The sequence below is a fragment of the Ictalurus furcatus genome, chromosome 20, assembly GCF_023375685.1.
Source record: "Ictalurus furcatus strain D&B chromosome 20, Billie_1.0, whole genome shotgun sequence".
Classification (NCBI taxonomy): Eukaryota; Metazoa; Chordata; class Actinopteri; order Siluriformes; family Ictaluridae; genus Ictalurus; species Ictalurus furcatus.
The window spans coordinates 18,598,051-18,621,459 of record NC_071274.1 but is presented as its reverse complement, the minus strand read 5'-3'; the positions used below and the strand labels follow the sequence as shown (position 1 = coordinate 18,621,459).

Here is a 23,409-nt window from a genome sequence, read left to right as displayed (position 1 = left end):
AAGTCAGCATAGTTCCCGAAGTTCTTGAAACTATTATTTTTCTAGCTACAAACTAACATTCCAGGAACACCCATTTCATATTTTCTTATTGGACGTTCTTAAAGTTCCCCAAAGGTTGTTTTTAGCTTTTATTTTACGTTATAGAATATTAATCAGCAATTAGACGAATCAGAATCCAGAAATCAATAGCGTTGTGGTATACACGTTCCAGTAAACTTGAACACAGGATAGTTTTTATTTGGTCCTGTACTCATTATGTATCACCTTTATCATTGGGAAATTGGAATATATGTCAATCAATATGTTAAAGTTAATAAAATGTTAACTTGCATTAAGGACTTAGAAAAAGCAAAACGGTTAATTCTGAGGTATTTTTATTCACACTGAGATCAGCTATTTTACACATCATTTTAAGTCTTGTGTTCTACAGTCCAGCTCATTAACATGGACTACTGTAGGGAACATTACAGTGTACTACTTCTCATTCACAATAAAAAATATATTGAGCTGTTATAAATTAGCTAAAACAAGGTATATATGACAAAAAGGTCGATTGTGCACATGAATAATTTCATCAGCTTTGAGCTTGTTTCAGAAAAAATCCAGTAATAGGTCAAATCACCAACAATCCAATCCAATCCAATAATTCACACATGAAGAATGGAACCTTGGAGACTGAATTTGATATTTCTGGAAGAACCCTCTTTAATGTTGTACATGTTTATTATTAGCTGAGCTATTCAGTCCTTCTTCAACAGTTTTCTTGGGGTTTTAGTTACTCAGGCTTCCTTTCTTGCCAGTCCATAGTTCTCTCAGCTCCACCTGACAGCCCAGGTCTCTGAGAGCGGCTTTCGCCACGTCACTGCAGTCCCTGTGAGAGGCCAGCGCCTGACCGATCAGAGCCTCAGCCCCCATTTCCAAAATGGTCTGGTTGAAATCGCTTGTTCGTGACACCAGGTTTCTAAGCAGCATGCACGACTGTTTCTGCAACAGAGTACAGACACTTTCACTTAACACTTATTCACCTGGTACACACTCAGAGGTGCCAAAGTAATAATATCATAATATCTAAAAACTGTGCTTTGCTATTGAGAAGGAGTTAAGTCATGGTGTTGTGTTTACCTGCACGTTAACTTCAGCTTGATGCATTTTCATGGCCTGCAGTGCAGCCAGAGCTCCTCCACTCTCCATGATGATTTTGCAGTTACTGGGTTTGCGCAGAGCGAGCATGCAGAGAGCAGCACAGCCCTGTTCACACACCTGAGACGTTATGCAGAAACGTTATGTACATCCATACAGAAGTGCTGTAATCACCACCACCATTAAAACCATGGAATTATCTGATCTGGTTTAAACCATATTACTACAACCGAAGCTTTCTGACTAACATGCGACGTCTGACCAATGTATTTTTAAAAATCTTTTTATCTCCCACATGCTACAGTTTTCATTTTAGCCCCAATCAGGACAGCGTTTTTTACTTGCACTTCCATCAGATGATAACAGGGAGGGTCACCTGTACATTACTCATGTGCCGGTTTACCGCCATGACAATAAGCTCTGCCCCGCCTGCATTCACAATGCCGTCTTTGACATCATCGTTGCCAGCAATCGCCCGCAATGCACTCAACACCTGCTTTACAAGGTCCTGGAAGGGGAGAAAAAAAACAGATCATCAATTAAATCAGAATAAATACTAAAAGTATAATAAGAATGTGGCTCCTGATGAGGATTTTGCAAACCCAAAATTCTCCCGAAAGGAATTACTGATTGCAGCTTTAATCACATCAGACTTCAAGAAAAAAAAAAAAATTCCTATATATGATCTCTCACCTGACAGTCCAAGCTGTCCGCTAACAGCGTCATCATGAACTTCAGTCCACCCAAATCCACAATGTCTTGGCAGAACTCGTTCCTCACAGCGAGGCGGGACAGAGTGGCACACAGCTCGCTGAGGACCGGCATGTTCTCGGGATGGGCTGTGGTAAAACCGTGAACATTCACATTTCACTATTAAGTAAGGACGGATCGTGACGTTAATTAAAATAATTAATTATCGACGATATGATGCGAAACAATAAGAGCACGTCCCGACGTGTTTTGTTCCTCTGCAATCCTGTCCTGATTAGAGACTCCTTCCATAATTGTAATTCCAAAATGGAAAAATAATAATAATAAATAAATCTCACCTTACAGAAAGCTTCACCATATGAACCATTCCATTTTTCTTTGTTAATAATAACACATTTCTAAATATGTTGATTGTTAGGCTTAGCTTATAGGAAGCATCCCTGTGAAAAGACCCTGTGAATGAGTTTTTACTATAAAGATAGAAAACTAATCAACACCTGAGCAGTCGGATTCAAGAATTAAACAGTGCTGTGGTAAAAGAAAAACACATCAGCAAACACCTGCTGTCCTACATGTACACTCCTTAAATGTAATGATTCCAACTTCTCCCCATTACAGTAACAGTTAACAAATGAGATGCAGATCCAAGAAATAAATCTCACCTTTAGCAGCTTCTATTATGACCTTCAGTCCATTGTGCTCCAATACGATCATTTTGGCATGTTCGTGCGCTTGGCCGAAAGGAACCCGCACGTCATCATCAAAGGTCATGACTCTAAGAGCGCTGCAAGCCTCTTTGACCACCTCAGCCCTCTCAATATGGCGTGTTATGGCACTGGTGAGTAAGTTAAGCACCCCGGCCTTCACCAGGCCCTGCCTGTTCTGCTCGTGCTTCAGACAGCAGTGACGCACCGTCCGGATCCCCAGGCAGGTCAGTGCTGGATCCTCCTGGTGGCTGCGTAAGGTGTCTATCAAAAAGCCCTGACCCTCGGCGTCCAGAAGATCAGGCTGGCCGTCAGTGAGCACAGAAAGAGCAGCGAGAGTAGCAGAGAGCACTCTGTTGTCCTCACCAGCAGCCTGGCAGCAGGAGAGGAGCGTGGGATAGGCGTCTTTCTGGGCCGCCAGGCATCGCTGAGCAAAGCCGAGGGAGCACTGCTCTGTGAAGAGCTTTAAGCTCTCCACCACGGACATGGATGAGGATTCTAACGTGCTTCTGAGAGACTGCAGAGCCTAGGGGAAGATCAACACATCATTTCATGTACAAAGGACATTACAGCATTTAATTTGTCCTATTAATGTTAATTAATAATGCCGAGTTTGGGTTACTGTCTGCGCATGTACTGTGTGTCTGTATGGGTTCCCTCTAGGTTTCCTCACATAATCCAGAGACATGCCTGTATGTGGAATGGCTACACTAAATTGCCCATAGGTTTAAATGTGTCTGTATGGTGCTCTGTGATAGACTGGCATCCTTGGAAGCAAGGTGTATTCCCACATCGCACCCAGTGTTCCTGGGACAGGCTCTGGATCCACTACAATCCTGACTAGAATAAAGCACGTCCTGAAGATGAACAAATCAATAAATGAATGAAGAATTGTTGACAGTTGTAGCTGCTTTGACAGTCTCTCACTTTCTTTCTCTGCCTACCAGCAGCCAATCAGAACAAAGAGTTAAGCGTGTCAAACAATGAGAATGAGGAGGTGGCAGAGCTTATTGCACCTTCACTTAAATCACAGGTTCCCAACCCTGGTCCTGGACTACACTCGGGTTAGTGTTTTCGCTTCTCTAATACACCTGATTCAACATCAGGGAGGGCGTTTAATAAGATGATGAGATGAATTAGGTGAGTTACAGCACCTCGTGTAAAGCACAAGGGCAAATTTCTTGGGACGACAATAAACTAATTGCTCCTATTGATTATTACCCCTTGGTGGGGGTGAGCACACCTCCAGGGTTGGGGGTTTGAATCCTGCCTCTGCCCTGTGTGCGCAGAGCTTGTATCCTCTCCCCATGCTTTCGTGGTTTCCTCCAGGTAATCCAGCTTCCTCCCCTAGTCCAAAGACATGCGTTGACAGGCTGACTGGCATTTCCAGATTGTCCGTAGTGTTTGAATGTGTGTGCAATTATGCCCTGTGATGGGTTCAGGAGTTCCCTGTGTAGGATAAGTGGTATGGAAAATAAATGGATGGATGGATGGATGGATGATTACCCAATCATTATAGAGATGTTTTGCTCAAATGTTTCATGAAATATTTTCTCCCATATCACACAGCTATAAAATAAAGAAAGAAAGAAATAAAGATCAGGTGCAACAGGAAGAAATAGATGAATCTTCATCATCTTTGTACCTGGAGGACTTCATGAGTTTGATCATCTGTGGTCTCTTCAGAAGATGCTTTCGGTACTGCCTTCACAATATTACTCAGGTCCACACCTTTACAAAAAAAAGAGGCGTTACAACAACAAAAACAAACAAACAAACAAACCATAAATCATCGTTCAGCGAGGTTTGAAACACAAGCTGGTAAAATTACCCTGAGACTCAAACTGCTCGATTGCTTCCTTCAGAGCTTCACTCTCCTCCATGTCGAACTCCTCAATGTTCTCCCTCACCACCGAGTCAAACGTCTCCTGCTTTATTCTCCGTTTCGCCATGTTTGCCGAGTAATGAATAACTAAACAAGGAAAATAATATGAATTATTATAACTATTATAATGTGTTATTTTTACATCCTTTGTAGACGTTGACGTTGCTATTAGTTACACCAATCTCTCAAGCACAACAATGAATGGCCATGTCAGTTACTTCTGGTTACATTTAACCAAAACAAATGTACATTGAAACCTCTAGGTGGTTTTATCTATTCTAAGCACAATCTCTCATTCAAAGCACTGAATTTCAAACGTTTAAAAAAACAGTTAGTTTAAACGCATCACTGATAACAATCGCGCCACTCACCACTCCACCCAGCCTGCAGCTCAACGATAAAATCCCACCCAGCTGTGACAAACAGCGCGCTACGATATAAGAGTTAAGACAGGTAGGTTAAACTCAATGGCAATATTTACGCGAGCTGTTGTGAATCCCTAACCTTGCGTAAGGTCCGTTTGTTAATAAGGCTCGGGTTAAACGTGCAAAATAATATTGAGTTCCGATGTGCAATTTATTTTTAAATAGACTTTCGCCAATGAATCAATAATCAACAGTGCAATTTAAATAGTATAGCACAATAATACAGTTTAGTAATAAATATGGTTTTCATAAATTATGCTTTTGTATAATATTGTACGAAACGGCATGTGCAATACAGCGCCATCTAGCGAACAGAAATTTTAGATACAACCGCAAAACTCAAAGTAGAAGTTTGCTAGAGTGATTTAAAAAGTTTTAAGCGTCTTTTTTTTTTTTTTTTTTTTAAATTTAAAGAGAGATAGCGATTTATAAGGTACCACATAACAAAAATTGAAAAGTACCACATGTGAAAAAAGTCCTTCATATATGATTTAGAGATTTACTTTGTACCCTGTCTAAATGGTACAGCGGGTTAACGCGGTGAAACAAGTACAAGTCACCGCATTAGACGGGTTCAAAACCCGCGACTCTGTTTCTTGGTCGCGTTGGCTGGTCCATGATGAGAAATCATGCACCACTCTGATGAGCTGATGTATAACCCTACGACAGTCTCTGAGACCAACAATGTTTTAATATTCAATCTGAAAAATAAACTAACTATAATAATATTTGCTCATATTCCTCTAGGCAGATTTAGCAAATACAGTAACTGGGCATTAAATGCGTAGGTAGGCTATTTACCCAGCAAAAACAAAACATTTACAATCCAGTTCCATGTTTTTTGTTTTGTTTTTTAACCATGTCATAACGTTCTATTTTGGTCAAAAAAGTCAGCAACAAAGGTTTTCCAAACCTTATGGGAACTTAAACCCCACCTTGTTCTCTTATGTTACATGACAACGGTTGCACAAGTTTGCTTTTATTTTTTGAATGAATGGTCTTTAGAAATAAAGAAATGTCTCAGAACGTTATGAAGGATGAGGAGGAGGAGGAGGGGGTACAGGAGAAGGATAAGAGGGAGGAGGAGGTACAGGAGAAGGATAAGAGGGAGGAGGAAGTAGAGGAGAAGGATAAGAGGGAGGAGGAAGTAGAGGAGAAGGATGAGAGGGAGGAGGAGGTAGAGGAGAAGGTGAGAGGGAGGATCTAGAGGAGAAGGATGAGAGGGAGGATCTAGAGGAGAAGGATAAGAGGGAGGAGGAGGTAGAGGAAAAGGATGAGGTAGAAGAGAAGGAGGAGGTAGAGGAGGATGAGGAGGAGGTAGAGAATTATGAGAGGGAGAAGGACAAGGAGGTAGAGCATGAGGAAAAGAAGATGGAAAACTAGAAATCTCCAGATAATTGCAGACGTGGTTGTCAAATTATAAAGCAATTACGTAATACATCTTACCTCTGTTAATCCAATCTTTACATACTTAACATAAATCTTAAATCTATAAAATATCAATAAGATCCAAAATAAAAATAAAGAAATACACATTCCCTGCTTTGTTCATTTTTATACGAGTTCATCTCCCCAACATTACAGTCATGAGTTACACAGGACGCATGCAAACATCAGCTCAGACACACACTTCTTTTTAAATACAGACCAGCTTTATTTATGATGCTGCTTTCAGCCCAGCTTCCAAACCAAACATTTATCTTCACCTAGGAAATTAAACAAATCTCTCTCACACACACACACACACACACACACCACAAAAAAAAAACCCTTTTCTGTGCAGTTTAGGTTCACTGTGTCCCTACATTCACGAGCAGGTCATCATGAACACAACGCTAGCTGTCGAAGTAAATGAATAACACTTGCATTTAACAACCTTTTTATTTAATAGCATTGTACACACATACGAGGTGATGTCAGTATTTTACAGTTTGATGCTGGTTATATAGAAATGAAAACCCTGATTTAATCTCACCAAAAGAAAAGTAACAGTTCGAAACATGAACCTGTCGAGCTACATGAATGATTTAGTGTTACAATACCCGGCCGTTTTTTATTTATTTATTTTTAAATAAACGCACATGGGCTATCGGATAGACGTGGTATCTTATAGATGTGTTAAGGATGAGCAACAGAGGCTCAGTCTAGTAGGTGACAGTGGGTGGTGGACTAGAATCCGGTTAAACAGCATTTGGTCATTCTATATTCGTGTCAGTAACAGAAATAAAATAAATAAAAAAAATTAACACAATCCAGCCTGAATTTGCACAAAAAAAAAAAAAAAAGAATGTTTTTTTTCCTCATTTCTGTTACTGACATGAATAAAGAATGACCAAAATGTACATGGATCTTTATGTATGTAAAAATTTCACTGCAACACACAAGTAGACAGTTTAACAGTTGATTATGCGACAGTCCATTCAAACAGTTGGGGTTGTTTTTTTACCATGGCCTATGAGAACTCACTGTATTATATGATAAGTGAGTGACCGCTGAGATGAGGATTTAATACATCAGGTCTGACAAAAGCAGAGGGCTGTTGCTCCACCTTTGAAGGACTCTTCCGTGTGCTAATTTTCACAACGGCCCACGCTGATCTACAGAGCTGTACGCTTGGCTTAAAGATGATTGAGTGTTGTTAACTGGCTGTGAAGGAGGTATTCTAAGCACAATATTTTGGCACAGAATATAAGGGAACCTGAGCTTGCAGAATTCCCCTGCATCCTAGAAATGCTTCCGATCCTGATCTCGCTTCCCCTGCTGGCACAACCCTAACCCTAACCCGAGCTGTGATTAATCCAGAAAACGTTTTTCCTCAGTTTTGTCCCTAATAAAGAGATGCTGAAAGAGCTGTTAAAGACAGGAAACTCAGTAACAGCTTGATCCAGTTAAACAGCCTCGAGGTCAGTCTGCTGGTGAATAGTTCACAGCCTATGGGTTCTATTATAAATCAACATGGACAAATTAGGCTGCTTCAATCAGTAAGCACGCAGATTATCTCTGTGCAGCTTTTTCAGAAAGTGCAGGTGAAGGTGTACGACTCTAAACATCTCTGCCGTACACTAGATTACTCACCGAGTTCAGCTCTTCCAGTTACAGACTAGTTAACAAAACTGGAAGTACATCAGTGAGCTATTTTGTAACACAGCCCAAAACCCCTGGAATACAGAAGAACTGGATGGTCATTATGTGTAGAAGATGACCTCGGGGATCTGTCCATCCTCGACAGAAGTGCCGTTGTTGTTGCCGGCAGCGTAGCAGAAGGTGAAGCAGGTTTTGGTGCCGGAGCCTGCGGACTCGTGGGTAACTTTCCGCATGCCTTTGGTGCCATAATGGGAGTCTGGACCCTGGAAGAGCCAAGAAAAACACCACACACACACACACACACACACACACACACACACTCAATCCTAATTCACCAAAACAACATGATTTAAGTGATAACTGTCAGTAGAAATGTGATAAAGATTTGAATCCTTGGCCTTTTTTTCTACGGTTTCCAAATCTCATCTTAGTAACACAGTGTAGTAAGACAGTGTGTTACTACTAGAAATTAATAATGCAACAAACAGTATCAAGTCAATTTAGCCTTACATTTGTGCAAAGACTGCCTACACCAACAGCTCTTATTTGCACATATACATGTATTGATTTGGCAGACCTCTTTACCCAAATCAGAAAGGAACTAGATTCATCATCAGACCGGTCAACCCCAAAGAAGTAGGAGTAGTTCAGTCATTATTCTCTTTCATACCAACATTGGTTGAACTTTCAGTGAGTCCCTCATACATACAGTTGTGGTCAGGTGAATTATATGCCTTGCAGAAGCTACAAAACGTTAATAATTTAAAAAAATAAGATGAATGTAAAATAAATAAATAAATAAATAAATAAATGCATTTCAATTTTTTTTTTTTTATTTAGTGTTGCCCTGAATAAACTATTTCACATAACAGATGTTTACTTATAGTCCACAAGACACATTAATAACTGAATTTACACAAATGAACCAGTATAGAAGTTTACACACGCTTGATTCTTAATACCGTGTGTCATTACCTGGTTGATCAGCGACCTTGATTATGTTTTGTGATAGTTGTTCATGTCCCTTGTTTGTCCTGAGTAGTTAAACTGCCCACTGTTCTTCAGAAAAATCCTCCAGGTCCCGCACATTCTTTGCTTTTCCAGCATAGTCTGCATATTTAACCCTTTCCAATAGCGGCTATATGATTTTAAGATCCATCTTTTCACACTGAGGACAACTGAGGGACTCGAACACGACTATTACAAAAGGTGCAAACATTCACCGATGCTTAAGAAGGCAACACGATACATTAAGAACCAGGGGGGTGTAAACTTTTGAACAGGATGAAACAGGATTTTTCTGAAGGACAGTGGGCAGTTTAACTGCACAGGACACTTAAGGGAATCATGAGCAACTACCACAAAACATCAATCAAGCGTGTGTAAACTACTGAACTGGTTCATTTGTATAAATTCAGTTATTATTGTGTTTTGTGGACTATATGTAAACATCTGTTATGTGAAATAGCTTCTTTAGGGCAATACTGAATAAAATCTTTTTTTTTTAATGCAATTTTTATGATCCCTCTTTTTAAAAAAACAAAACAAAATTAACATTTTGCAAATTCTGCAAGGCGTATGTAAACTTATGACCTCGATTTATAATTAACTAAATGTTATGTTAACTGATGTATAGTTAACGATATACTTCTCTAACGTTAGGCAGGTTTGAAAATATATTTATAGATTTTATTTCCCTTTAATAAATTCAAAACATTCTCCATTTACCTTGACAGAAAGCGAGGGCATCAGTGGATCTTTCAAGTGGAGAAATTGAGTCAATACGGCCAAACATTACTAATGTGAGATGGGGGAACACCTGAATAACTGACAATCATTCCAGATTCGTATGTAGACTGATTGACCTGCTGTTTTTTTTTTTTTTATAGGTGGCAAAAAAAGAATACTTCTGAAGGTCTTCTGGTATATTTTATTAGTAATAACTCATACTAGCATACTCCAATGATAAAATATGGAACTCCTATGCAAATCCAACGTACCACATGGAACCCCAAGATCAGAGTCCCATGCACGGCGAGTCATACCTTAAGAGTGGCGCAGGCCGTGTAGTTTACATTGGGCAGAACCTCCACCGGCTCTTTGAACATGACCCTGAAGGTGCTCGCTGACCCGTCACAACTGAAACCCGTGTCGTTCTGACCAAGGATTGTATTACTGTCTGTGTGAATGATCTGACAAGATCGCCAAAAAAAAAAAAAAAAACACAAAACCCCAGAATAAACACATCATTACAAATCCATTATTCGCATTATCACTTTTAAAAAAATAAAAATAATTACACTTCAAAATGAGCAAAAGATTCAAGGAACACTACCTGTATGTTGACCTGATAGTCTGTGGGTCCGTGTATAGACCCGTACAGTCCAAAACCGACAACAAATATCCTGCGGTTTACACAGAACCTGCCATAGAACAGAAAGAGAAACAGAAATTAAGGAATTCTGAAAAAATAAAAATGGACAAACACTGTGTAATGTCTAAGCAGCATGTCTGTGCAGGTCTCAGAAACTGTGATAGGTTTGTCCATCAGCTCATCAGAGTGGTGCATGATCTCTCATCACAGACCAGACAACACTGCAGTATACATTGAAAAACTTTTAAAATTGGAAATCCATAGTGGTGTAACAGTTCACAACATTCATGGTTTGGTGATATCATCAGTTTTTGGGCTACTGATTGGTTATAAAAGCATGTTTTGTGTGTGTGTGTAAAGCTGTAGTGTTCCTCTTACCCTTAGTGCCTGAAAAAAAATCATGGTATCATAAGTGCTATTTAACAGAATTAGATTAGATTTAGACTCTTGGAAGTTGTTATGAGTGAGTGAGTGAGTGATTGGGTTTGTTCTGACCGGATACGATCACTGGTCCCACTGTATCCCCAGCGGCTCTCCACCTGGGCGAAGCGCGTGATGCTGCACTCTTTCCCACGCAGACAGCAGCGGGGCCGGTCGATGAACTCCACTCGCGGTTTGGGGTTCACTGTGAAGTGGAGGAACAGACTGACCACCTCCCTGTCTGTCAGAATTCCTGACTGAGCAGGACCTGCACACAGCGAAATTAATAACATACACCACTGCAGGACGACACATGAAGGTAGGTCCCAAAGCATGGTGTTGAATTCCACCCTATTCGACTAATCTTTCATCCCTTTGTGACTTGTGCAGAGAAAGCTGGGTATAAGAGTGCATGCTGGGACATACCTGCTGCAAACTCCTCTATGGTCATTAGAGGGAAGCGGATGAGGGTCAGGGCTTTCCCCAGAACGCGCCTCTTGTTCTCGGGTGTGGGCTGCAGCTGCTGTCGGTGAGCCTCAGCCTCGGCCCAACGCACCGCCGCTCCAAACAACCGAATCTCCCGTACCCCGAGTGTGTCCCGCTCCAGCACGGCTACAAGCGTGTCTGAGAAACAACAGCAGCATGACAAAATAAAAATCGATTTTTTTAAATTTATTTTTTTAAATCTACAAAACATTATTACAATATTACCACTGTACAACCATGAATTGCAACATTATTCGGATTGAAATATAAAAACTGAGTTTGACGATACTTTGATTTAACATCTATATAAAAACTGAATAGCAAAAACATATTACTCGTATCTGAATAGGAAAAAAACATACATTATAATAATAACCCAAAAAAAATCCTGAAATCATTTGCTTCCAATCAAAGTTGCTAAATGTTCGTTTATAATCTAGATATAAGGCAGTGCATTAAAAAGAAATGGCACTTCTTGCGGTCACTGAACCTCAATTCAAAGTCATAAACAAGTCGAACTCGAAGGGTAACAGCATCGACGGAGATCCCTCTCCATACCACCACCACCTAATCTAACCCAAGTCTAATCCTTCATGTTAATAATGTGCATGCCAGAACTACCTTTCAAATATACTACACATGTGAAGAAAAACTATTTCAGACATTTGACCTTACTGTGACCTCGACCCTGTTTTGAATTCCAAAATATAAATCAGTCACAATGATAATTCCATATGAATCCTACAATCATGCAACCACTCGAATGCTTGAGATAGCATGCGAACGAGAATCTCGGACAGACGCACAGACACACCGATGCCTGGCCGGATGGTAAATAAAAAGAAAAAACAGACAGAGATGAAAATAGGTCTTGAGTTCCTGTCTGTGAAAATGTAAGCATCATCTTTGTATGACAAACAGAAAAGGAGCTATGGAAGAAAAACGATTTCAGAGATTTGACCTTGCTGTGACCTTGATCCTGTTTGGAACGATTCCCAAACCTAATCAGGTCATCTGCTGGTTCACACATTGGTTAGTGTGTGAATGAGTGTGTGACTGTGCCCTACGATGTATTGGCACCCCGTCCAGGGTGTCCCCTGCCTTGTGTATGATGAGCGGCACAGAAAATGGATGGACGAATGGATCTTTTCCAGGGTATGGTTTGTTTGTTTTCTTCCATACGATTGGTATTTTTGGTTTTAACCTGCTAGCTGATGACTGATCCTCAGTCCTCATTCTTTTCAACCTGTCAGCAGCCTTTGATAGCAAAGCTTCATCTTCACGCTTGCTAAATTAGGAATTGATAACTACTCTCCCAACTGACTTGTCATATCAACAGGATCAATCCAATCACATAACACTCAAGAAGTTCACTTTCATCTCCTCACAGCCTCAATTCTGGAGGATCAGGTACGTTGTCTTGTTGTATCTTTGACATTATACAAGTTACTCTGTATAAGAGTGTCTGTTAAATACGACTAAACATAAATGAAGTCACATGTCAACAGAAAAGCGGGTGCCGGTTCTCACGTACGTACCCAGATCTATATCCGTGAAGCCTTCAGCAGCCAGAGCATCACCTGTGTTCTTGTCAATGTTCTCGAGGCACAGACTGGCCAGCTGAGGCTCGTCAAAAAGCCTGGCCTAGAGAAATAAAACAACATTGAACAAGACTGTGACAAAAATATTATTTACAATATAGTTAGTGAAATTATTTAGTCCGCCCCCCTTTTCCATATAAGGCGACTAACAGCTTTTGAGGTTCACCGAAACAGCATTAGTTCTAAAAACAAAAATGACAAACTGCTCCTTAAGCATACTATAAAAATTCAAACATACAACTTTCAAATTCAACTTGAGCGTATACAGAGATTGCTGTAAAGGTTTGCGGAGTCGTGCCTGTGTGAGGAGCATGAACGCATTGTCGGCCCGCAGGTTCTTCTTCAGGAACTCCACACAATGAGCCTCCAACGCCGGGACTGCGTATTTCTTTGCCGTGTACAGAGTGGTCATCACAGTCTCGGGTCCAATTTGAACCTCGTCAGAGTATAAGAACCTGAACAGGAAATATTTTCATAAAAATCACACACGTTCAAGCGTGACTGCTGGAAGTGTCGGTGCATACTGCGCAATCCTAATTGTAAAGGCACTAAAAACTATAACGACCAAATAGTTCTAACAGGATAAAATCTTACTTGAGCAAAGCCAGGAAAGCAGCAGGCTCCACATCTGGCAGCTCGATCTCTGTGGATGTGGTGGCCATGCCTCCGTTAAACATGGCATCAAATACAGCGCTGCCAACTGCCAAAACAAACCTGCAAAGATAACAACAAAGTGACTTATACACAATTATATAAAATTCTGGTGCACATTCATATAATCATCTAAACAGTCTTGGCTGTGTAGCTGCCAATTAACACACAAGATAACGACATTACACACAAACCTTGACTTCTTAGGCATAAATTGTGCCCAGTTATACAAGTTATACAACACATCATGATATGCAACACAATGTTTGGGTTTCATGTGTTGTTGTACCGAAAAGAAAACAATACTGCAATTCTAGTCAAAGTCTATAGTTTATCATACGGTTTATCAAAGGTGTTGATTAACTTTCTATAACAGCAGCTCTGACAATAGTGCCAGCCGTAATTCAGCTCACAGGTTTAATTTAACGTGCTCGTTCTAATACGTTATTGTTTCTATAGTAACAGCATCCTCAGGGACCTGTAGGACGGGGTATGACGGGCATCTCATGTAAACTGATTTTTTAATTTTTTTTTTTTTTTTTTTTTAGAAAAGGTGTTTAAAACATTTTCCACAAGAAAACGTTTATTTTGTGCTTTTGGAAGGAGTCTCCAGTGTCAGTGTTTTGTAATAATCAGCAGCTTGTTTTTCCGCCATGGGAGTGTATTCAGGACAGAAGACTATTTTTTGCTTTGTAGTTTCTCTGTAATATGACGAGCAACATTTTCATCTTATTAACTTAGACATTTAAAAAAAAAAAAAAAAGAGGCTCTAAAACAATAAACGTAACCATAAAAGGATTTTTAAAAATGTGTTGTCATTCACAGCAAACTGATGAGGAATACAACACTTTGGGATAGGGTTGGTTAAAAAAATAAATAAATAAATAAATAAAGATTCTACGATTTTAATCGATCTTCAATTTAACGAAACGATATCGATGGGTATTACGAGCAATTTGGCGATTCGATTCATATTTATATGGTTTCGATTAGACAGATACCCATTAGATATAGGATTCGATATTCAATACCCAATATTACCTGTAGTTTGCCTCTCATCCTCAACATGTCACCATCTTTCATGATTTGAATTTTGAAAACGGTTTTATTTCTTAAACATGTTTCAAGTTGTTAATGAATTTCACTGTTGCACATGTACAACGTTTTTTATTTTTATTATTTTTACAGTAATGTGCAGTTTGTGCTTACCTTGTGTGCATCGTATGCACATATTTATGCTTTCTTGGTACAACGTTTGTTACTCAAAGTAAAAGTAATTAAACATAATTGTGTGGGCCCTATTGTTAATGTAAATGTGTATTTCAGTAATATAGCTAAATAGGAGGGTTTCATTTACCAGCATTTATATCAAAACATGGATTCCATGTCTGCAAAACTAACATTTAAGTGAAATACTGATAACTAATTAATATTAAATCAAAATCGAATCCATATAAATAAGATTCGAATGGCCAAATTGGTCGCAATACCCAGCCCTACTTTGGGATGTGGTGTTATAAAAAGATTGCAAAAATCAGAGACACTCTCCATTTGTTTGTGTTGTAGATGTTAAATCTCTGTATATGGGTCTTGGAAGAAACTTTTGTTAGACCGTTGGATATTTGTAAAGTGTTATTGCTGATATATTGTGATATATTGCACAACCAATTACTGACACATACCCAGCTGCTAGAAAAGGTTTAGATAACAAAAGCTGATAACTTTTAGCTCATGTCACAATAAACACAATGTTGTACAGTAATGAGGTACCTGTGAGCAGGTATACGCTGTACTCCCATCCCTTTCCCCACCAGAAAGTGCACGTCGCTTAGCACCTCGTTATTGAAGAGAAACGCAAACCTTTCCTTCACAGTACTTTTTGTCGCTTGCCAGTTATACACGGGCTCTCGGTAAACCAGAACCGCTGCTGCAGCCGGAGGGGCAGAAAGTGAGGAGTGGGTCGCAGGGGCCGGTACTGAATTTGACGCTGGTCCCATCATGTTCGACGCCACTGCGGCCGCCATTGACCCCCCGACCGCCCCCGTTATCACCGAGCCCTGAGCCACGGCCTGCGGGAGAGAGTTGCGCATATTCGGCGGAAGCCCAGAGGCGACACCGCTGCTTTCGGAGCCGTTAGGCCCTGGCTGTGGATTCGAGCGTCTCGTCGCGCTCTGTGAGCTTCCGGTCGCCCCGATGGATCCTCCGTTACTTGCTGCCAAAGTATAGGTACTGTTGCTCGGTTGACTGTTACCCAGCGGACCGGGAGAGGGGAAATTTAAACACGGGGCCCGACCACCGTTGTCTCCAGCAGCCATCTTGGACTTCAACTTCTCCCTTCAAGGTCTGATAAGGTAAACAAGTTGTTTTCACAACACCCGTATTCTGACAAGCCGACGATTGGCTAGTGTTTAGAGTGACATGCGGGTCACTGAATGTACAGGTCACTGGTATATTATCAGCCAATCATAGAGCAGGAGGCGGGTTGTCGTGAGCCAATATTAGCGCAGGAGGCGGGACTCGTCGGAATACCAGTTGGGGGGGAAATGAGGTCACACAAAGCCTCCTTTATTAATATAGTTAAAAATGAAACGCAATAGAGTTTACCAGATTTTAAGTTTGATGTATGAATGAAATTATTGTTAGGGTAATGTAACTTATTTATAATGATACCTACAATATCAACAGCAACAATTAATAATAATAATCATAAAAATCATCACCATAATATTAATAACAACTATTATAATAATAGTAATAATAATAATAATAATAATAATAATCTATCCATCTATTTTCAGATGAGGTTAAATTAGCAGTCCATAAAATGGCCAATAACAAGGCCACTGGGCCTGATGACATACCGTCAGAGTTGTGGAAGAGGTTAGGAGAAACGGGAGTTTATTTCCTGACAACCTTGTTCAACAAAATTCTTGATGACGGCATTCCAACTGCATGGTGAAAAAGCTACCTAGTGCCTTTTTACAAAAACAAAGTTTACATGAGACTCTGTGGGAACTACAGGGCTATGAAATTGATATCACAAACCTTTAAAATCTGGGAACGGGTAATAAATAGAAGATTGTTGCATCTACCTAATGTCACTGAGAACCAGTGCGGAATTATCATCATCTTCATCATCACAATCCGTTGCTAGGTCTGTGGAAAAAAATCAGTCCAAAAAGGAGCCCAGTACCAAAACTCTTAATATCCCCATCCCAAACCACTTTTCATTCAACATCTTGGATATTATTACAAAAGTACTATAGGCAGTTATTTACAAAGTAATATCATGCAATACTTTTTGATTATTATGTGACCTGTAGTTGAATAGGAAAGTTTTTGTACATAATAATGACCAGAATACATAGTTCATGGATAGCCAAAATAAATACATGCATTTGATAGTATTCACTGTCCCACTGAATAAATGTTTATGATGTTTTATTGTTTTATTGAGCAGTGTTGTAAATACAGCTGGGCCAACTTCACCTCTCCACATCCGGAATGTTTTATTGACACTGTTTTATGCAAGGTAGTTTTCTTAATAAAAATGCAGAATTCAGAAATATATTAAAGGTAACCTATTTGTTAATAGATAGATAGATAGATAGATAGTAAGGTTATGGGTGGTATGAATGGTAAATACACTATGTTATAATAGGAAAAACTCTAATGAAAAGTATAATATATGCAAGTATAGTCGTACAAATATGTAAGAGATATGTACATTGTATATACAACAGTACCCACATTATCCATGGATAATATACAGTGTATATACAGATATATAAAGATAACCTACAATATATGAATCTATTTCACTGTTGATTATTCACTGTATTTTATTTCTATCGATACACGCGTTATTTCACAATTTAATCCCAACCCTGATTTTTTTGTTTGTTTGTTTAAATAAAAAGAATGTTCAGCAATCTCAGGGGGCATGGTGGCTTAGTGGTCGCCTCTGCCCTGTGTGCACGGAGTTTGCATGTTCTCCCTGTGTTTCGGGGGTTTCCTCCAAGTACTCCGGTTTCCTCCCCCAGTCCAAAGACATGCAATGTAGGCTGACTGGCATTTCTAAATTGTCCGCAGTGTATGAATGGGTGTGTGAGTGTGTGCGATAGTGCCCAGCGATGGGTTGACACCCCTTTCCAGGGGTGTCCTCTGCCTTGTGCCCCAAGTCCAATGGTGTAGGCTCCAGGCTTCCCCATGACCCTGGATAAGCGGTACAGAAATTGGATGGATGGATGGATAGATGGAGGGCTCAACAATCTCAAATCAGTTCGCAGGATTTCTGCAGACCTGGCAACACTGCACCGTGGCCCAGGCGGTTTTTATGAGGATAGTTTTACTGCCGCCTTCAGGAGTAAAGGGAAACATCCGGACTGCATCACTTACTGCAAACACTGCAGCAGCTGCTCTTTGTTCACGACAGTGCAGGAGGAAAAGCTCTCTGATCATGTTTTCTTTCATTTTTATTTGTAAATGTTTGTATACTGGGTAAAATCTAAGGTCCCTCATTATACCCAATGACTTTATATTTCTATTAATTTTCTTGCCTGGATTTAATTGTATAGCGTTTATAATAGATACATAAGTGTGATGTATGCATTTATATAATATAGCCCTTTATGTAGGCTATTTTACAATCTCATTAGATGAATGAATGAATGAATGAATGAATGGGTAGATGAATGAATGAGTAGATTAATGAATGAATGAATGAATGAATGAATGAATGAATGAATTGTCAGTATGAAGAGTGTAACATAATGCAAAACGGATTTTCCCCCTTCTTCTTCCTCTTCTTGTTCTTCTTCCGTGTAATAAGTTCTCACAGTGCCATTTTCCACTTTAGACTCCCATTGTGATTCAGCTCATGCGGGTTTCCGGGAGCCCCTGGATGTGGGCGGGAGAGTGCGAGCACGAGAAACTCCGCTGCCCGCGCGCTCCCCGGTCTGTGCCCGTCGTCTCGCGCCGTGACGTCACAGCGGCATGAGCTGTCCCCGCCGCGCTGGTGCTGAAAACAAGATGGCTGTGCGCGTGCGAGCCGGGGACTGACGACCAAAGCTTTCTCGAGACGTCCCGAGCGGAAACGAGAAACCAGCACAGCTGAGAGGAGAAACTAACCCCGGAAGCTTTTGAGCTGAAAATCCTCTCACCTTTTTCTTTATATATATACATATATATATATATACAAAAGGCGTCGGGGCAGGACTGTGTGTGCGTGTGTGTGTGTGTGTGTGCGTGTGCGTGCGTGCGGGGCGTGTGTAAACCGGACATCACCGAATCACGGCACGTCCAGGCTGTCCCGTTCTCGACCGGCGATCTGCTAGAGGACAGTGGAGGACAACAAAAACACACCGAGACTCTGAGGAGCGATGTCACTTCTGTGTGTTGGGGGTGAGTTGGAAAAAGGAAAACATCTCCAATTAAATTTCTCCATATATATATATATATATATATATATATATATATATATATATATATATATATGTATATGTGTGTGTGTGTGTGTGTGTGTGTGTGTGTGCGTGTGTATGAGAAATATCCTAGTGTCCTGCTAAACTTTGTTAGTTCACTCTTTAAAACTAAGTTGAGCTATTTATTTACTCAAAATAGCACCATTTCTCTTTAATGGCAGCCTAGCTTGTTGTTGGTTCACCATCTGAATGGACTGAAAAGCTACTTTTATGTTGTTATTTTTCATCTGAATTACTTACATGTTTATTATTGTTTGTTTTTCCGGTATTTTTAACCCAATCATTAAGCGGTTAATTTATTGGCTGCACCTGATTTACGCAATTAGTTTAATGAGTCACACCTGTGAATCAGCCTCTTTTACTCACAAATTGAGCTCGTGAGAGTTTGCCGCAGCGTATTTATTTATTTATTTATTTAACTAACTAACTCCATCGGTATTCCTGTGGCTCTGAGAAAAAAACTCAGTCAGAAAAGGCGGAAAGCTGCAGCACTGTTGCAGGTGAAACCCGTCTCTCTCTCTCTCTCTCTCTCTCTCTCTCTCTCTCTCTCTCTCTCTCTCTCTCTCTCTCTCTCTCTCTCTCTCTCTCTCTCTCTCGGCCGCGAGGGAATCCCGTGGGCGGCTGGTCTGTGCGCGCGCGAGCGCCTCCAAACCGCCATTCACGAAAAACGTTCACGCGCTCGTCTCTGCTCCATTCACGAAATCACACTGCAGTGATAAAGCACAGCGATGTTCAAACTTAAGCGTCTGAGTCTGGATCAAATGAAGCTTTTATGTGTGTATGAAGCGTGTGTGTGTGTGTCTTTGTGTGTGTGTGTGTGCGTGTCTTTGTGTGTGTATGAAGTGAGGATTTGTGTGTATGAAGTGTGTGTGTCTGTGTGTGTGTGTGTGTGTGTGTGTGTGTGTATGAAGTGTGTGTGTATGAAGTGAGGGTGTGGGTGTGTAAGTCGTGTGTGTGTGTGTGTGTGTGTGTGTATGAAGTGTGTATGTATGAAGTGTGTGTGTGTGTATATGAAGTGAGGGTGTGGGTGGGTAGTGCTCTCACAGCTCCAGAGTCTCCTGTTTGATCCTGCACTCAGGATCCCCCTCCTTCCCAACAGCATTGTAGGTGGATCCTAGGTAGTTTGTAGGTGGATCATAGGTGGATCGTAGGTAGTTTGTAGGTGGATCGTAGGTGGATCGTAGGTAGTTTGTAAGTGGATTGTAGGTGGCTTGTAGGTGGACCGTAGGTGGACCGTAGGTGGATCGTAGGTGGGTTGTAGGTGGACCGTAGGTGGATCGTAGGTGGATCGTAGGTGGCTTGTAGGTGGGTTGTAGGTGGGTTGTAGGTGGATCGTAGGTGGCTTGTAGGTGGATCGTAGGAGGCTTGTAGGTGGACCGTAGGTGGATTGTAGGTGGCTTGTAGGTGGATCGTAGGTGGACCATAGGTGGCTCGTAGATGGCTCGTAGGTGGCTCGTAGATGGCTCGTAGGTGGCTCGTAGATGGCTCGTAGGTGGCTTGTAGGTGGCTTGTAGGTCGATCGTAGGTGGCTTGTAGGTGGATTGTAACTGGCTTGGTGGCTTGTAGGTGGATTGTAGCTGGCTTGGTGGCTTGTAGGTGGCTTGTAGGTGGATTGTTCGTGGCTTGTAGGTGGATTGTAGCTGGATTGTTCGTGGATTGTAGGTGGAGTTTGCATGTTCTCCCCGTGCTTCGGGGGTTTCCTCCAGGTATTCTGGTTTCCTACCCCAGTCCAAAGAAATGTGTTGAAGGCTGATTGGTGTTTCCAAAATCGCCTGTAGTGTGTGAGTGTGTGTGCGATTGTGGGTTGGCACCCCGTCCAGGGTGTCCCCTGCCTTGTGCCCTGAGTTCCCTGGGATAGGCTCCAGGCTCCCCGTGACCCTGTGTAGGATAAGTGGTACAGAAAATGGATGGATGGATGTGATCTTCATTGACAAGCAAGATTGACTTTGCTTTGAAATTCCACATTGAATTTTGAAACTCCTTTCATTGAATTTTGAAACTCTTATCAATGCTGATAGTGGTGCCAGTGGGATTTAACTTTTGCTTCATCTCTACCTAAAGAGAGTGATGCAGCAGCACTTTAGCCTTTTAGTCTGCCCTTCAGCACTCTCTCACCTACGTCATGCTCATCATCTCGTACATGGCTAACTAGTCGAGCAGAGTCTTTGCTGTATAGCTGCACTGCATTCTGGAAAGCTGAGTCCAGCATTTGCTGTCTCCACAGCAGATGTTACAGTGAGTTGTGTGTGAGTGGGAATTGTGTGTAGCAGATGTTAAAGTCAATTTTTGAGAAATCGCTCTCTACTTTGTTTCTGCCTAACAGATCAGGGCGAGAGAATGTGCATGAGTAACGTCTATGAGTAAGGTCATAGCGTAAGTTTCTCTGCTTAGAGTGAATAATGAATAAATGAATAACGTGGAAGGCGGCGATGTGATCGATGCCATATTTTTCTCCTCTCTTGGTCCCATTTCTGATTCTCCACACTCTCTCTGCATTAAACATGGTCTGCATTTGTCTGGATGGATGCTATCTAATAACGCTGTTATTTTGAGGAAGCAGGATATGAACTGACGTTATCAGCGGAAAGAAAAATGCTTGTGGGTTAGCGGTGTGTGTGTGTGTGTGTGTGTGTTTTCTCACCCACACACCTTCATCTCTTGCTCAAGCCCACAGGGAACTTTAATTATATAGTAAAATGACATAAAAATACAGATCTTTCATTGGGTTTATAGTGATGTAATCCTTTTGCATTGTCCTTTGTATTGCGAATGCTATAACATCCTAATCTTATATTCCACATGTGGGAGTGGAGGTGGATTTATGTAATATGTCGTGAGCTTTATAGGCTAGTTATTCATCTTGCAGCCCACAATGGCCTCGAATTCAGTATCAATACCATACCAGCAGCTTGATATTTAATAGCAGCCTGATCAGTTTAAATCACATCCAGTGGTTTTCAGTCTTTAGTAGAAACTATAATACATTGGTATCTGTGTACAATAAACTCCCTGTAAAGGCTTTTAATGAGTGGATGGGACACCCTTGCTTTATATTTACTTTCCAATTTATTATGATAACCTTCAGTAAATTTACTCAGTTCCCTAAATCTAATCTATAGCTAATCAGGCACCAACATGTGTTAAAGCAATGTCATTGTTATGGTGTACTACGAGACAATATTCAGTCATTTGTATAGTCAATACACTCATTATCAATGAGTTATATATCGTATAATCTTTATGATCACGTCACATTTTTGATATCAACAAGTCATATTTTATTTACATAGCACTGAGTGTACTCATAAACTGTGTAATAGCTGTCACTTTAACTGTTGTTTTAAAATGTTTGCTTTATTTGTTTTTTCCTTTCTTAAATGTGTTTGTCTGTTTTTTTTTTAATGTTTGGTGTGTTTATAAGTTTGTTGATTTATTTATACATTTGTTTTATTTGTTTTGTTTTGTTTTGTTGTTTGAAACAAAACATATAGCTACCTAAACAGAAAGTAAGTCAGATTATGCTAGTAGCTAGTCAGATTATGCCAGGGAAATCTTTTTTTTTTTTTTGCTAAACCAATACTCTTAAATTACAGTTTTCTGAAGCTAGTTGTGTATGAATTAATGACTAGATTTTCACTAATGGGTTTAAAAATGCTTTATGTTATCCCCTTTTGGAAATAAAAGGCCTCTGTTTTATTTCATACTTAAAACAAAAAAAAAATCTAAACATTCTTCTACACAGAGATATAAAGAAACCAAATAAACTAGTTAGATAACAAGTTGTCTACGTATTCAGTCTTGCAAGGTCCGGTAATTTAATGTAAATGCACTCATTCCACAATAGTATGGAATTTTTGTTTTAGAACATGTGTAGTTTTGGGATACGGATATTCTTTTGTCAAATGGAGACAATATATCTGTTTTCTTAAGATATTAAAAATTGTAAGTATTATTAAGAATTATTTTGTGCACAGTGGCTTAGAAGTTAGCATACCCATTCCTCGCATTTCCTGGGTTGGGAATTCAATTATCAGCTCTTGTACTGTATATATGAAAGTCATACTAATAAAATTCATTACCTATATTAATGACCTGATATCCAGAAACCCACATCAGTCAATATCTAACACACATACACCCACTAAACCATTAAATGGATAAATTGGATTTGTTTCAAAGGCATTCAGTGTTTAGAGTATGATTGTTTGCATATGTGTATGGATTTTTCTCTTACTGTGTTTAAATTCTAAGGCTGTTGCTGTACTTGTGTTTTATTAATATAATAATGTATTTGAGAAATGGGCTCTTTTTATTTCCATTTTAAAAAGGACACACTTATATGGTCCTCATTCAGTGCAAAAACAACGCTATCAAGAACCCAATGCTAAAACATAGTCAGCTTGATAAAAAAAAAAAGTTCAGTTCAGTAATTGTAGTAAATATCT

General features: G+C 40.2%; 3 protein-coding genes across 5 annotated transcripts; all 3 read right to left on the bottom strand.

Annotated features, from left to right (window-relative positions):
* Positions 1-357: 357 nt before the first annotated feature.
* On the bottom strand, positions 358-4,934 carry armc6 (armadillo repeat containing 6). 2 transcript variants are annotated; one of them, XM_053651211.1, is made up of 8 exons: positions 4,812-4,934; positions 4,387-4,527; positions 4,201-4,286; positions 2,514-3,081; positions 1,834-1,979; positions 1,517-1,648; positions 1,123-1,260; positions 358-984 (listed from the first exon to the last, which is right to left on the bottom strand). In XM_053651211.1, the coding sequence occupies exons 2-8, from the start codon at positions 4,505-4,507 to the stop codon at positions 772-774; spliced, it is 1,404 nt and encodes a 467-aa protein (XP_053507186.1). In that variant the 5' UTR covers positions 4,508-4,527; positions 4,812-4,934; the 3' UTR covers positions 358-771. The 2 variants fall into 2 exon arrangements, with proteins under 2 accessions (XP_053507186.1, XP_053507187.1); XM_053651212.1 differs by having other exon boundaries at positions 1,523-1,648.
* Positions 4,935-6,405: 1,471 nt separating this feature from the next.
* LOC128624360 (BTB/POZ domain-containing protein 2) lies at positions 6,406-15,973 on the bottom strand. Of its 2 annotated transcripts, none has more exons than XM_053651954.1 (9): positions 15,252-15,973; positions 13,425-13,544; positions 13,129-13,285; positions 12,768-12,873; positions 11,170-11,367; positions 10,819-10,948; positions 10,285-10,372; positions 9,995-10,141; positions 6,406-8,212 (listed from the first exon to the last, which is right to left on the bottom strand). In XM_053651954.1, exons 1-9 carry the CDS (start codon positions 15,794-15,796, stop codon positions 8,051-8,053), a joined length of 1,653 nt encoding a protein of 550 aa, XP_053507929.1. In that variant the 5' UTR covers positions 15,797-15,973; the 3' UTR covers positions 6,406-8,050. The 2 variants fall into 2 exon arrangements, with proteins under 2 accessions (XP_053507929.1, XP_053507928.1); XM_053651953.1 differs by having other exon boundaries at positions 10,819-11,011; positions 15,252-15,972.
* A 4,031-nt stretch (positions 15,974-20,004) lies between these two features.
* On the bottom strand, positions 20,005-21,619 carry LOC128624038 (adhesive plaque matrix protein-like). The gene is made up of 2 exons (XM_053651317.1): positions 21,614-21,619; positions 20,005-20,604 (listed from the first exon to the last, which is right to left on the bottom strand). The coding sequence occupies exons 1-2, from the start codon at positions 21,617-21,619 to the stop codon at positions 20,005-20,007; spliced, it is 606 nt and encodes a 201-aa protein (XP_053507292.1).
* Between the last annotated feature and the right edge of the window lie 1,790 nt (positions 21,620-23,409).

Bases quoted from the DNA above. Each gene is read 5' to 3' on its own strand.
- armc6 (XM_053651211.1), bottom strand. From the start codon at position 4,507: ATGGCGAAACGGAGAATAAAGCAGGAGACGTTTGACTCGGTGGTGAGG. The intron at 4,287-4,386 runs GTAATTTTACCA...TTTTTTGTAAAG, and splicing joins CGAGCAGTTTGAGTCTCAGG to GTGTGGACCTGAGTAATATT. The intron at 1,261-1,516 runs GTGACCCTCCCT...ATAACGTCTCAG, and splicing joins GGCACATGAGTAATGTACAG to GTGTGTGAACAGGGCTGTGC.
- LOC128624360 (XM_053651953.1), bottom strand. From the start codon at position 15,796: ATGGCTGCTGGAGACAACGGTGGTCGGGCCCCGTGTTTAAATTTCCCC. The intron at 11,368-12,767 runs GTACGTACGTGA...GTTGTTTCTCAG, and splicing joins CTTCACGGATATAGATCTGG to ACACGCTTGTAGCCGTGCTG. The intron at 11,012-11,169 runs GTATGTCCCAGC...CGCTGTGTGCAG, and splicing joins CATAGAGGAGTTTGCAGCAG to GTCCTGCTCAGTCAGGAATT.